Source organism: Gracilinanus agilis, unplaced genomic scaffold, assembly GCF_016433145.1.
Source record: "Gracilinanus agilis isolate LMUSP501 unplaced genomic scaffold, AgileGrace unplaced_scaffold17710, whole genome shotgun sequence".
Lineage (NCBI taxonomy): Eukaryota > Metazoa > Chordata > Mammalia > Didelphimorphia > Didelphidae > Gracilinanus > Gracilinanus agilis.
Window position 1 is genome coordinate 740 of NW_025348819.1, and position 13,694 is coordinate 14,433.

Genomic DNA, 13,694 nt, shown 5'->3' on the forward strand with positions numbered 1-13,694 from the left:
GCGGCCCCTGCCCCCCCCCCCCCCCCCACGGAAGTAGGCGGCCTGTGTTGTTTCTTAGCAGGTTGTGGAGTCTCCCTGAATCAGAGCATCATGACCAGTTTATTTAGAAAAATAACAGGAAAAGCAACAAAGAAAGCCTACTACAATGCTTTTGCTTCTGGCCCTGCAGGTCCCCCTCCCCAGATATTCAGTGTCACCATTTCCTAAACTTGAAGGCAAGCTTCCATATGCTTCTCATCCTTCCCTATGGAGATGTCCTGGAGCTCTAAAGTGGGTGGCTGGGGGTGACAATAGGAAGGAGGGGCAGACCAGGCAAGTGGGGATGCTCAGAACAGTACATAATGGGGGGGGGGGGGAGGCAGGAGAGGCCTTTCCAGTGTAGATCGACTTCTATGCAGCAAAGTAGAGAGCTAGGGGAAGGACCAGCTCAGTACATGGGGATCCCAGCTACTGCTGTTCCCCAAGGCTGCAGGCCTGGCAAAAGCCCTCATACACAAGGACATCACAGTCCGGGGACCGTGAGCCATCAGGCCAGCCAGGGCACAGGCAGTAGGCCTCCAGGTCACAGATAAGCTCAACGACCTCATCCACCGTGGTGAGGCGCAATGGGTGGGCCGAATAGAGCTCATGTGCGGGCGGCACAGGGACATCCTGCACCACCACGTGAAAGTATAGGCCAGCCTGAATATGGATGACCGCAGCTGCCACTGTAGACAAGGGGGACCGCTGGGTGATACACAATTCTGGCCCCGTGGGCGGCAGGACCTCCCAGTGGGCAGGCAGGGGCAGCTCGTTCAGCTCCATCAGAAACTCCTGCAGGACGCCATCCAGTTCTCCACAGGGCCCTGCCGCCGCCGTCGGGATAGCTCCACTCAAACTGTAAATCTCCATGATCTGGAGGAAGAAATCCCTGTGCTAGTCTTGCTCCCCACAACCCCCCAACCTTGTCCCTCCCAGCCTGCTGGCCCAGCCTTCAGTCTCTTACCACTGGAGTGCCGGCAGCTGCCTCGGCTTCCCCTTCTTGTTTCACAGAATGCTGGAGCTGGACTGGATTAGCTCCCTATTAGGCAAAACAAACCCCCCCCCAACCCAGGACATCAAAAAGAAGCCCATTCATTCCAATTCTCTGCATGGCCACAATTCAAACGTGGGTCTGGGGAGCCAGGCCTTTTTGAGTGGTGACGATAGGCTGTTTGGGGAGGGGAGCCCCCTCCCCCATTACCTTGCTGGAGAAGCCAGGAGAGGAGCCTCCAGGTGATGGGGAAGCAGCAGCTCCAGAGGTCTGAGCCTCATAACCCTCCACCTCTTGCTTCACTGGGGCCCCAAGGCCTGGACGCTCATTATCCTGTGGAAAGGGCTAAAGGTAAAGGTCACAGGAGATGGGAGGCACCTGGCCAGAAGGCCTGCATGAGACCAGCAGGCCCACCTCAGCAGCTGACTCTCCTGAAGGGGTTGCCAGGCATGTCTACCCTCCATTCGGGTCCCAAACCTGCTGCTTCACCCACTGCATTCCCAGAGCCAAAGGCCTAGGAGTTGCGGGTCACTTCCTCCTTGACCCTGGCTCCTAAGCCACTGAGCTTCTCTTGAGAGGACTGCCATTGTGAACGGTACTGCTTCAGCCCACACTCCACCAGTGGGCCAGGCAGAGCTAGGGTCACGTGTGAGGGAGGCAAAGAAAGGGGTCGGGGGTCCATCAGCCAGTGCTCACCTCTAGGAGGATTCACCCAGGGACAGGGAGCAGGGAGCCCCACGGCTTGGTACTGGGCACAAGCACAGGGATGTCCCCATCCCTCTCCGGCTCCCACAGGATGACCAGGTCAGTCCCTGGGGGCAGCATGAAGCCAGGACCCAGCTCCTCCACCAGCACAGGGAACCCCTTCTGCTAAGGATGGATGGGGCTGCAGTCAGCACTGGAGGAATACAAGGGCTAATGGCTAGACTGGACTCCAAAGGCCGAGATAAGAGGAAGATGGCGACGATGCTCCCAAAGCCAGGCTTAGGCGAGATGCTACCATACAGGAAGTGGGTCCGGCTCAGAACCCAGGGTGGGAGATAGGGAAGGGCCCCATGGGGAATTAGGGTTACCTCGAGGCCACTGCCGAGTGCCTCAGAAACCAGCCTCTGGCCACAGAGGCCCCCAGATTTGGGCCAACCTGGCTGGCAGGCCCGGTTAAGCAAGGCACCCTTCCTACGGCGTGGCCAGCACAGAGGCGCAGCTGCCCCCTCTACAGCAGGGCTGTCCCACCTGGCTGAAGGCAGCAGTCGTTTCTGTAGGCAGACACTTGGCTGAGCACCTTCCACAGCCAATGGTGACCCAGGACCTCCCCAGAGCCAGCTGCCACACCCACCATGGCAAACTGAAGGCATTGCCTCCACCGGCACTTCTGACGCTTTTGGTTACAGCCCCCAAATTTGGGCTTGTCTTGGCAAAAGTCACATTGGCCACAGTCCACACGGCGTAGGCACGCGACACATGCCCCACAATGGCGGTTCTGCCGTCGGCTGGAGTAGTGCTGGGCAGCAGGTGAGAGAGACAAGGTCACCAGGGCTAGGCTGGGCTGCCAGCCGGAGGCACCAGAGTCTGCAAACGCACGCCTTCCCACTTCTACCTGGCCCCTCTGGCTCTGGCCACTCTCGCCACCTCTACTGCACACAGTGGACAGGAACTGTGCGTGCAGAGGGCCTGGAGGAAGGGGCAGGAGTGGGCAGCTGGCACTGCGAGAGCGCAGCCGGGAGAGCTCAGGGTGACCTTCCTATCTGGATCACCCAGCCTAGGGAACGGGAGCAAAGGCAAGTGGGCCAGGGAGAGAAAGGGACACTCCCTAGGAAATGAGTCTACACAGTAAGACAGAAAGTCCTTGGAGAGGAAGGCAGGGGACCACAGGCAACTGCAAGGAAAACGGGCAGTAGCGGAGACAGAGGGACAAGCCACAGCCCCAGCGTGAGGCAGCGAGCCTCCCCGTGATCCGAGCCCAGCTTCGACACGCCAAGCCTTCAAGCCTTTTCCTCATGATATCAAGTAAGGCTCAACTCCAAACAAGGACTGGCCTCCCCAGTACCCCCATGGCCTAGCCAGGGGCAAAATCGATGGAGGGCCTTACCCGCTTGGAAGGTGCAGGGGAGCCCCGAGCCCACTGAACCACCAACGTCACGCTGCAAGGATGGGGAGGGAGGCAACAAGCTGGTGAAGGAGGCAGCTGGCAGCTAGAACCTCAAATTTCAACCCAGCCCTCTCTCCCTGCAAACAGCAATGGGAGGACCTGAGCAAAGGTGGCTCTTTTCAGGAGTTACTCTGTGTGTGAACATGTATGTGTGTGCGCGTTCACATGCACTTGCAAACAATACTGAGCATTCCCTTGCTCAGTGGCTCCAGAAGCAACTTTCATTTCTGCAGGGCAAGAGGGCAATGCCCTGGGCAGGACAACTGTGCTCCACTAAGGAATCTGGAGATGGAAATTACAAAAGATGGCGCATGCGGCCTCAGCCACTTCCCAGCTGTGTGACCGACCCTGGGCAAGTCACTTGACCCCCATTGCCCACCCTTACCAATCTTCCACCTATGAGACAATACACCGAAGTACAAGGGTTTAAAAAAAAAAAAAAAAGATGGCGCATGGCCCCCTGCTGGGTTTGGGCCCTTGGATCACATGATGTGCCTGGAAATCCAAATCCAATCCCATGGGCCTCCTGGGAGCTAGCCTGAGAAACTATTCTACAAGTGAGTGAGAAAAGAAGAGGTGGGAGGGAGTCCTCCCGGTCTGGAAGGGGGCACATACTCCGGAGGGACAGGAAGAAGAAGGCGAAGCAGACAAGTGGCATCATGTGACAGAGAAACTCCCGGGGGCTCCTGGCCTGGCAGCTGTTGGGCATCTGAAAGAGGGTAGGTCTGCTCCCTGCCTTCCTCTTTCTTCTGGCCACACCCCATTCTGGCTCATTTGTCAAAGGGGAAGGAGGATGGGGCACGTCTTCTGACCAGCGTTGTACAAGCTGCTGGGGAAAGGGCACCAAGGCTACCCCCACCTCCTTCCTCATGACACAAGCAAGAGAAGGGACGAGGATCCAAGGCTCTCTGCCCACTCCTAACTGGCCAAACAGGGGACGAGGGCATACTTTCCCCACCGCCCCCAAACACGTGGTGGGGTGGTGTCGAACACAGGATGGACAGCCCACACAGCCAGCCAGTGAAGTCAGAACAAAATGAAGACATCCACCCACACCCGGAACACCCGGCACACTTACCCCCCTCAGACATACTCTCTCTCTCTCTGGCCCCCACACAAAGGAAGGGGATGCCCCTGGTCTTCAGGAAATATGAGTCCAGTTCACTTACTTACGTGCTGGGGGGCAGGACAGGCCGCCCCTCCCCCCCAGGGGCCCGGAGCACCCCGCCCCCAGCCCCAGCGCGCTCAAGGCAGACACTGAGTTTAAAATCCACTCACTGCTGTAGCTCTGCCTGTCTGCCAGCCAGGCCAGGGGAGGAGAGGGGCGAGGCAAGGAAAGGAGAGGAAGGATGATGAGGGAGAGCAATGAAAAAGATGAACCTCTGGAGGTCTTCCTGCTCTACCCACCCACCACTCCACCCCAATCAGGCCTCATCTAAGAACAAAGCAACGGCCTAACAAAGTTCCTGCTAGGGCTTGGAACCTGGGCTAAGCAGGCAAGCAGGCAGGCAGGCAGGCAGGCAGGCAGGCAGGCAGGCAGGCAGGCAGGGTGGGCAGTCCATAACAGGAAAAGGGGCTATTCCCAGGCTTTCAGGGCTTCCCGCCCACTAGGGCAGAGACAGAGAGACCAACAGACCTGGATGGGGAAAGATGGAGCTACAAGCCCTGAAGGGTGCCCAGGGGTGGGTAGGAAGAAGAAAGCAGCTGGTTCCACTGACTGGCTTGGTCCTGTCCCCACATGCACTATGCATGCTCTCACCCTGAGGTCCCACTCACTGTCACCTCTGTGGGGAGCCAGTTCCTAGGTAGCTTTAAAGGCGGCCTGTCCTGAGCAGGGGAGGATAGGACCCAAGAGGATTGATGGGAGAAAAACAAAAACAAGGGCACAGAGGTGGGGCCTACAGAGGAGCTGGACCCCGCCCCAAAGACTCGGGAGGCATGCGAGAAGACGCTGAGGGCTGGGGCAGGCAGGGCCACAGCACTGGGGAGTGATGGCAGGTGGGGAAGAGCAAGCAAGCTCTGGAGGATGGAGGAGAGCAAGCGCGAGCAGGAAAGAAGAAAATAGCAGCCGCTGCCACCTCAGCTCCATCAGAAGTCTCTTGCCATTGTTGTCAGCAGGGAAGTCAGGACAGTGTTGGGGAAGCTGCAGGAGAAGCCGGGAGGGCGCCCCCTTCCCTCTTCCCACGTTCCCTAGGTTCCAAGCCCTTGGCCCCCAAATGCCCAACCCCTCTGGAACAAAGACAGGCCTGACTTCCCAGTACCTCCTTCAGCACTGTGGACCCATTCTGACAGTAGGAACAAGAAAGAAGGGAGGGGATGACAGGGAGATTCAAGAAGGAGAACCAGGTGGGGAACAGAGGAACTTGGGCCTGCTGCAAACGACCCTCCCACACTCATCCAACTGGCGTTTCCCACCTGAGCATCTCCTGAAAGGCCTGAAGGGCCACCGGCTTCAGCTGGGGGATGGGATGGGGGCAGCAGTGGTAGCGCCGGGCCTCGGCGACGCCTGCCTGGGTGCTTCCTGGCAGCTAACCCTCTGGGTTTCTTCTTTATCTGATTCTGGGAGACAAGAGGGTTGTGAGTCACAGGAAAGGGCCTAGCCTGGCCCTCCCTAGCTCGACCACCATGGTAGGTAAGGCATGCCTGGGAGGCAGCCTGTGGGGCAGAGAAGTGGGCCCTGGAGGCAACACTAGAGGTCAGCTGCTGCGATAGCTCCCTGGTCTTGGCCTCGATGGGGCCACTGTGAGGGCTAAAACAACCCAGCAAAGGAAAAAGGTGGAACCGTGGGCCTCGCTTTCCTCACTGGCAAAATGAAAGCGATATAGGACTTGGTCCACTGGGGAAAAAAGGTCACTTTTCAAAAAGGGGGACAGGCTGGACTGGAACATCATGGACGTCGGCCAGCTGTCTGAGCCACGGGGGTGCTCACCCTGAGGCAGCGCCGCTGGAGACATTTCCATCGCCTTTTGAGGCCTGGCCTCCCTCTGCGCTCACAAATTCGGCAGGTCCCGCAGTCTTCCTTGGTTTGACAGCCGGAACAGAGACCACAGCCAAAGGTCTGGGGAACGGGGGACAGACACTCAGGAGCTCTGGGAGGGGCTGGCCCAAGCCGGTCCAGTCCGACCCTGGGATCCCTCCTCACCTTATTAACAATCTTGAGGCAGCGGCGCTGGACACACTGGCTTCGAGGAAGCTGAGGGCCACCAGGCTGGGACAGCTGCCCAACACAGGCAGGGCAGGCACCACAGTCTTCAGTCAGCCGGCAGGCCCTGCAGTCACCGCAGCCCACTCTCTGCCAAGGAGACGGGAGAGGGCACAGTGGCTCCCACCGGAGATACCCGAGACCGAGGCCACACACCAAACTCTGCCCCCCTCCACAGACTGGCTGTGTTTCCCTAAGGTACCTTGAACATCCTCTGTTCCCGGTTGAAGGCGTTTCTCTGGGCTGGGGGAGGAAAGGAAGAGATGCCGCCGTAAGCAGCCCCAAACAGACACTGCCCGCTCCTCCCAAAGCGGCCAGGCCCAGGCCCAGGCCCAGACCCACCTCGGCAGCCTTTACACAGAAACCGGAGGCGCTGCCGACGGGCACTGTCCCCTGACATTCGGGCTCCACACTTTTCACACCATCTGAGGAGGACGGAAAGGGAGCCTGGTCAGAGAACGCCAGGCCAGCCGCCCCGAGCCGGAGAACACCTCGGATCCCAACCGCGAGCTCCCTCCCACTCACTTGGGCGATGCCTTGGACACCTTGGCAGCGGGGGCGCCCGGGGGCTCCCGAGGGCGATTCTCCAGCCGGGCGGGTCTCTTTTTCTTCTGAGAAGACGCCTGGGGGGGGGGGGGGGACAGCGGCACCACTCCAAAAGGGCCCTGTTCCTCCCGAGCAGTTCCTTCAGTGCTGAGGGTGGTGGCAGTGAGAGCGCCCACCTCTTCCCTGAACCCAGTAGTAAGATATACCTTGGTGGGCAAATACTGTAGAACCCCACGTTTGAAATCAAAACAGCTGAGGTCACAATCGGGGCCCAAGAAGCGGGTCAGCTCCGCCTTACTTCGGATTCGCTCTCCAGTGGGGCTGAAGAGGGGAGAGGGGGGGGCAGGCCCGGGAGGGATGGGTTATATCAGGAGGGCAGAGGCCTCAGCAGTTCTTCTCCACCTCTGCCCTTACTGTTCCTTGGGCTGAGCCCAGACTCCGTTCCGTCCTGGTTCAAAGATGGCGGCCCTGGGCAAGTCGCTTCATCTGTGTCTGCCTCACTTACCTCAGCTGTAAGGTGGGGTCCCGGGGGAGATCGGGAGGACCCCAAGAGAGATCGTAGGCCAAGAGCTTCCTAAGCACTGGGCCCGGCGGGCGGCGGGCGGCAGGCGGCGGGCGGCAGGCGCTCCCTCCTTCCCCTCCCCCCGCCCCTCCCCCTCCCCGGTTGCCATGGCACCCACACACAAAGGCGCTGGGGCTCCTGCCTACCTCTGGTAATAGGTGTCCGTGCGGCCGCAGGTGGCCCCCGATTTCCGGGAGGCTTCCCGGCGCTTCCAGCCTGGGCCCAGCGTGGGGCAGTCCAGCCAGTCGTCAGCCATGACGGGAAGGAGGGAGGGAAAGAGAGTGGTAGGCCCTAGAGATGGCTGCCGCGGGGCGGGGTGGGGTGGGGCAGGCCGCCTCACAGGGGGACCGGCTGCCCTGAGGATCCCCGAACCAGAAGGCAAAGGCATTGCACCGCCACCCGCATGTTGACAAAGGGGAGAAACTGAGGCCCGAGAGGGTCAGCAGCGGGAGGGGGCGAAATGGCCGCCTCGGCCGGAGGGCTCCGGGTCCAGCGCAGTCCGGCCTCGGCTCAGCTGCTGTCTTTGGGGACCATGGCGCACTGGGGGGGGCCTAGGGGCGTGGGGCCACAGTAAGATCCCGGGCCCCCGGTTCCTCTCAGGTACTCACCAGATACCACCACCGGGGGAAACTGAGGCCTCCCTACCCCCCGCCCCTCGCTCTGCCGGTAGAGCCTAGCCCGCCCGTCCCCCACCCCCATGGAGTTCCCTCCCGGGGTCCCACCTGGCGGCCGAATCCACGATAGCTCCTCAGGAGCTCCCAAGCACAGCCGCAACTCGTCCGCTCCTCCGCTCGTTTGGACCCGGAACCGGAAATCCGGCCCGGCCCCGCCCCGATGTGGGGGCGGGGCGCCCGCCCCCGGGCGCGCGGGCCCTTTAAGGAGCAGAGTGGAGGAATGTTCTGGGCGATTCTTATTCCAGGCCACTTGGGCCGCGCTGGCCTTCCTCTTAAGACAGAGAGCTCTCTGGGCTCAGGAGCCAGATCCCAATTCAAATCCTGCCCCGGTGGCACCTCCTTCCCAGTGCAAGCACTCAGTCTAGTCATGTCATTCCAAACAAATTTTATTGTGACCAAACATATGGATTTGAAGTGGGGGGGGGGGGGGAAGGAACCTCCAGAGGGGCACCAGAGGCACCCCACGGGCTGGCAGCTAAAGCAAATAGGCCTCCACCCAAAGGGGGGAGCAGAAGGGCAAGTGGCCAAAAGGGGAAGATGAGATGCAAGCAGAATGGAGCCAGCAGGGGGAAACAGAGGCAGGCCACTAACATAACACCATCCATCCTCACAGCCGGAAACCCCGGCAGCCAGCAGGCTCAGTGGTCGGCATTGGTGCGCAGGTCTGTGGTGAGGGGGTCATGCTGGATGGTCTGGTGGAGCATGAGGGCCAGCAGGCCAGCCCGGTTGGTCATGGCCATCCGCACATTGCGCTCCTGCTCGAACAGCTCATCCAGCTTGTACCACTGCGAGAGAACGAGCCACTTTCACCCTCACCCTCCCAAGTTTGCCTGTGGTGTTTGGGGGGGGGGGAAGGGCGGGGCAGAACGTGCCCGGAAGTCAGGTGAGGGAACTATACCCTTCCACTCCCCTCCCAAACTGCCACCTTTTGCCTCTCTCTCCCTGGGGTGACAAGAGGTGCTCAGGTACCTTGACCTTGGCCCCAGTAATCCCTCTCCCAGTCCTTCCCAATTCCCCCACCCTGGTCCCCCGAGAATGTTCTCTGGCCTGGCGGATGCCCTGACCCACCTGCCTTCTGCAGGAACCTTTGCCTGATGCCCCCTTTCAAATCCGGCCCAATCTGGGGCCCCCCATTAGCTGCTTCCAGGGGAGACCCCCCCCGCCCCCACCACCTGACCGGGCCAGCCCCGCCTCCCTCACCACGCGCACTCGTTCCAGATCCACTTCGGCCCGCCGCAGCTTCTCCCAGCAGTAATGCCGATTGCACTGTCGTTTGGGCAGGCGGCAGAAGTCCCCCGTCAGCTCGAACACATCCCGGACCAGGGGGCAGCCACACACTTCATCTGCCGGCACCTGCCCCAGCCCCAAAGGACAGCGGGCGATCAGCGTCGGTCCACTATCACCTCCCCAGAAACAAGCACCCAGCTGGCCCTCCTCCTTCACCTTGGGGTCCCTGGAGTGCTCAGGGCAAAGAACCTGCAGACGCTTGCAATACGTTTTGCTCTGGGGGTTGTAGACATCGCAGAACAGTCGAGTGGCTCTGGTGGGGCGGGATGGAGTGGGGAGCAAAGGAATGAGGTGATTCTCAGAAATCTGCTAAGATGCCCCCCACCCTCCGACCAGTCCCCCCCCCCAAGATTCCCCTCTCACCCTTCAATTCTGGTGGGGTACATGGACCCAAAGGACGTCTGGCTCTCATACTGTGGAAGACAAAGGTGGAGGCCAGGCTGTCACCCGCAGCCAGCCCTTTCCTGGCCCTCCTTGCTAGCGCAGACTCATTCCCCTTCTGCTTTCTTCAGCTAGTTGCTCCCCACCCACCAGAGGACAGTCTGCCCAATCCCCATGTTCTCGGGGCAGCTGGCATTCCACCCACCATCCCTCAGTCCCCATTTCTTTAGGCCAGAGGAGATGGAGAGTCGAAGTCGCCCCATCTGTCCGGGCCTCCAGAGAGCAGTCGTTATCTGTGCACCCATCATGCCCACTGATGACCAGGTACCTTGGCATAGCAACGCTCCATGTGCCTCAGAGCCACCTTGGGGTTGATGGGGTGGCCACAGGAGACACAGAAGATCTGTAGGTCAGTGTCCTCACTGTCGCCCTCATTACTCTGTAGATGAGGAAGCACCGGTGAAGTGGAGAATGCCCCCTGCCCCACCCCACGCTCCCAGAAGGCAGGGCTTCTCTCACCTCCTCATCCTCTCGCACCACCTGTTGCTTGGCCCTAAGGATGATGGCCTCGAGCTCATGGAAGCGCCGTTCCATGTCCTGCAGGCGCATGCGAGCCCCCTGCTGCTCCCTTCGGATGCGTTCCAGAAGCTTCTTCCCATGTTCTTCTGCGATACATGGGCTTTGCTGCCACTGCTGAATTCGCTGGGGCAGGATCTCATAGATGCGACTGGCAGGGGGAGAGGGCAATTGGGCCAGAGAGTCCCTCCCAGGGGGCCACCCCAGAGATAGCTTTCTGTCAGTCCCAAGAGTGGGTGTGAGACCAAATAGGGAGGTGACTGGCACAGGCAGGGGACAGGCTCACTTAGCAGCCAGCTTCATGCCACAGTCGTCAGAGCAGTATTTGGAGCCCGGCTGGGCAGGTTGGACACAGCTGGGGCCCAGGCACTGGGGCAAGGCAGTTGGGTCCTTGGTATCCGTGCGCTCGACATGTTTCCACTTATCCTTGTGCCTCTGCTTCTGCCGGTGACGCTTATACTTCTCCTCCTTCTAGGACAAGGCGCGGGGCAATGGGTGAGTCTCCGCTATGGCTCTTGGCACCCACCTACTGCCCTCTCTCCGGCCACTCACCTTCTTCTCTGACTTCTTCTCCCGCCGTTTCACGTGTTTTACTTTCACCGCACGTTTGCGAAGTGCTGGGTCCAGGAAAGGGGCATCCTCAGGGTCACTCAGCCATGGCTGGGGGCAGAAAGGGACAGGACACTGAGCCCTCTGGCACCGTCCCAGTCTCTTCTATCGCCTCCATTCGGCCAAATGGCCCTTTGGGACACGTGATGTCTCTGCCTAAGCACTCTAGGATCCGAGCTTTGGGAAGAAAGCGTGTCCTTCTTTCTTCCCTCTGGATTCCTGAAATCCCGCATTTAGAGATGGACCAGACCTCAGTGGCCACGTGAATTTGGACAGGGGAGGAAGCTGAAGCCCACACAGGTGGCCGGGGCAGAGCCCCATCCTCAGACCCGTCCCAGGCCTGCAGCAGGTCTTTTGAATGACACTCCTGCTGGCTAGCCTAGAAGAACCCAAGGGTCAATATAATTTCCCTCCCCAAGAAGGAATGGGGGCCCGGCCCCTCACCAAGGTATGGTCATCAAAGGCGCCGGTGCAGAAGTCCTGATAGAGTTCAGGGTCCAGAGGCAGGTCCTCATCAGATAGTGCCTCAGGTGTGGCCACAGCCTCTGGGGGCTCCTTTAACAGCTGGAAATGTTCTTCTCGGCCACGAAGAAGTTTCTGCTGTGGGGGAAGAGAGAGTATGTATAGTGAGGTCAGCAGGCCACCAGAGCCCAAAGCCAGGACCGAATCCTTGGACTTGAGGAGGGAAGGGGAGTCCCAAGAAGAGAGGGGTAGAAAGAACCTGAGGTTCCTCACACTCTCCTGGAAAGGAGAGGGAAGATGATGAGAGACAAGTCCTGCCAAATGTTCTAAGGCCACGCGCCCTCCCTTTGTAACGTTTCCTGGAACTGAGGCTGTCATGAGGCTTAATAGCCCAAAGTAGCTGACGTGCTTCAGTCCTAACCCCAACACTCACCACAGCTGATGCCAGACTCACCGAGGAAGGGAAATACTTATAGGATTCCTGCAGACAGACAGGAAAAAAACCCATAAGAAGTCAAGGTAAGGTGAGGGCTAGCCCCAACCTCCCAGAGGCAGCCATCTCCCACTCTCTCACCCGGGCTCGGAGCTGGCACTGGCGTAGGCGGCACTTTTGTCGGATCTTATTGGGGCCTCCAAATTTCTTCATGTCACGGCAGAAGTCACAGTGGCCACAATCCTCAGTCCGTCGGCAAGCCTCACACTCCCCGCACATCCGAGCCGACCGTTTGATTTGCTATTGGGACGGAGAAGAGAAGACGAGAGACAGACACGCCTGGGATTCCCGGTGTCCTCGGAACCTGCCCAACCCCCTGGGCACCCAAATGTCTTTTCTTTTCCAAATCCGGGTTCCCTCCCCCTGGTGGTAGCCCTAGATTCTCCAACTCTATTTCGGAGGTCCAGGCTCCAATCCAAGCCTTACCTGGTTGGACTCTCGTACAGGCCCTGGTGCTGGAGGAGGTGGGGCCTTGTGGGGAGAGGCGAAGCCCTTGGGGATGGTCATGGGCTCTACCAGGAGATCTGAGGCAGCCTTCTTTCGTGGGGTGGCTGCATCATCCCTGGATTCGGCCTCATGTTCCCCATCACGCTCGCGGCATGGTTTTTTGTGTCGGTATCGAATCTCCAGCTTTGGGTCCTTCTCTGTCCAGGACGTGGATGGGCATAAAGAGATTGAGGGGACCTCTCTGACGACATGCAAGATTCCCCCCTGAATCCCCTCCCCTCGGATCCCCCAGACCCACCACGGCACTGCAGGCAGTACCACTCTCGGATGGCTTTGGCCATCTTCTCAGTAATCTTGATGCAGTCACCATGGAACCACTCATTGCAGTTGTCACAGCCACTATACAAGGGACGGAGGAAAAGCGAACTTCAGATAGGTCTGGTCGCCCCACTGGGTGGCTTCTCCTGAGATGAGTTCCGAACCCATCCCTCCTCTGAGGAAGACATGGGAGCCCAAGACTCTGCTCGCTTAAGGAAAGCTCTGCTGGGGCTCTCTCTTCCCAGAATAATCTGGCCAGGTGACCCTGGACCTCTGGCCCTGTCTTGGGATGAGGACACTGAGAGCTCAGCGTACCTCAGCCACTCTGTGGCCATCCCCCTTTAGGCCCCAGGCTTGGCTGGCCACAACCCGCCCCCCCCTCCCGCCAATCAGGGTGGGTTCTCACATCATGAAGCAGTTGATGTCAGGCTTCCGGCAGACACAGTAAATGGGTGCATTCTCCCCATTCTCAGACTTGGTCTCTTCTCCAACAGCCCCCGGCTCAGGATCGGAAAACTCACCCTCCTACAAGGCCGGAAAAACGGAGGGAATGGGCCCTGTGGCTTCTCCTCCAGGGAACCCAAAGCCCCCTTCCCTTGTGCCTTCCAGAACTCCTCCAAAGAGAACCTCCTGCCTCTTCCTCCTCCCTCCCCAGGGCTGCCTCCACAAGCAGTCCTCCTAGGTTGGCCTTCCCTATTTTCCTGTAGGAATTCCTCTCCCCCCAAGGCTTGGTTTGTGCCCAAGCCTGACCCTGCACTGGACACCTGGCTGACCCACCCTCACCCCTGGGTGCCCTCAGACCTTCCCCTTCAGCTTCTTTCTCTTCTACCGCTGGGAAACCCTTCAGGTTGCCTTTAAGTCCTTCCCCCCAACCTCTTCTTCCTGCGGGAAGCCTGATAGGGTGGCCTAGGGCGGCCTGTCCCTAGGCTCTCCCAGCCACTACCTTATCCTGCTCCTGGGAGGGCTTCAGGATCCT

At 59.6% G+C, this 13,694-nt stretch overlaps 2 protein-coding genes across 4 annotated transcripts; both read right to left on the minus strand.

The window, feature by feature from the left end:
• Positions 1 to 80: 80 nt before the first annotated feature.
• On the minus strand, positions 81 to 8,260 carry LOC123254211 (methyl-CpG-binding domain protein 1-like). Of its 3 annotated transcripts, XM_044683265.1 has the most exons (14): positions 8,194 to 8,260; positions 7,618 to 8,022; positions 7,116 to 7,230; positions 6,889 to 6,986; positions 6,706 to 6,788; positions 6,566 to 6,606; positions 6,304 to 6,453; positions 6,091 to 6,219; positions 5,577 to 5,720; positions 2,349 to 2,513; positions 2,086 to 2,268; positions 1,223 to 1,345; positions 986 to 1,060; positions 81 to 894 (listed from the first exon to the last, which is right to left on the minus strand). In XM_044683265.1, exons 2-14 carry the CDS (start codon positions 7,857 to 7,859, stop codon positions 448 to 450), a joined length of 1,995 nt encoding a protein of 664 aa, XP_044539200.1. In that variant the 5' UTR covers positions 7,860 to 8,022; positions 8,194 to 8,260; the 3' UTR covers positions 81 to 447. The 3 variants fall into 3 exon arrangements, with proteins under 3 accessions (XP_044539200.1, XP_044539202.1, XP_044539201.1); XM_044683267.1 differs by lacking the exons at positions 2,086 to 2,268; positions 2,349 to 2,513; positions 8,194 to 8,260 and having other exon boundaries at positions 6,889 to 7,028; positions 7,618 to 8,096; XM_044683266.1 differs by lacking the exons at positions 2,086 to 2,268; positions 2,349 to 2,513; positions 8,194 to 8,260 and having other exon boundaries at positions 6,889 to 7,230; positions 7,618 to 8,096.
• A 253-nt stretch (positions 8,261 to 8,513) lies between these two features.
• Positions 8,514 to 13,243, minus strand: CXXC1 (CXXC finger protein 1; the record flags this gene model as incomplete). The annotated part of the gene is made up of 14 exons (XM_044683268.1): positions 8,514 to 8,930; positions 9,346 to 9,498; positions 9,589 to 9,685; positions 9,796 to 9,845; positions 10,142 to 10,252; positions 10,333 to 10,540; positions 10,676 to 10,860; positions 10,942 to 11,049; positions 11,443 to 11,598; positions 11,894 to 11,941; positions 12,035 to 12,193; positions 12,380 to 12,597; positions 12,699 to 12,799; positions 13,125 to 13,243. Coding segments are annotated over 14 exons (1,860 nt in total), but the record flags the coding sequence as incomplete, so codon positions are not given.
• Positions 13,244 to 13,694: the final 451 nt, after the last annotated feature.

What these genes read in the sequence shown, in the direction of transcription:
- LOC123254211 (XM_044683265.1), bottom strand. Translation starts at nt 7,859, where the DNA reads ATGCCTTTGCCTTCTGGTTCGGGGATCCTCAGGGCAGCCGGTCCCCCT. An exon ending in TCTGTGTAAAGGCTGCCGAG is followed by an intron (nt 6,607 to 6,705) that starts GTGGGTCTGGGC and finishes TTCCTCCCCCAG; the next exon opens with CCCAGAGAAACGCCTTCAAC. An exon ending in CTCCTGGCTTCTCCAGCAAG is followed by an intron (nt 1,061 to 1,222) that starts GTAATGGGGGAG and finishes TTTGCCTAATAG; the next exon opens with GGAGCTAATCCAGTCCAGCT.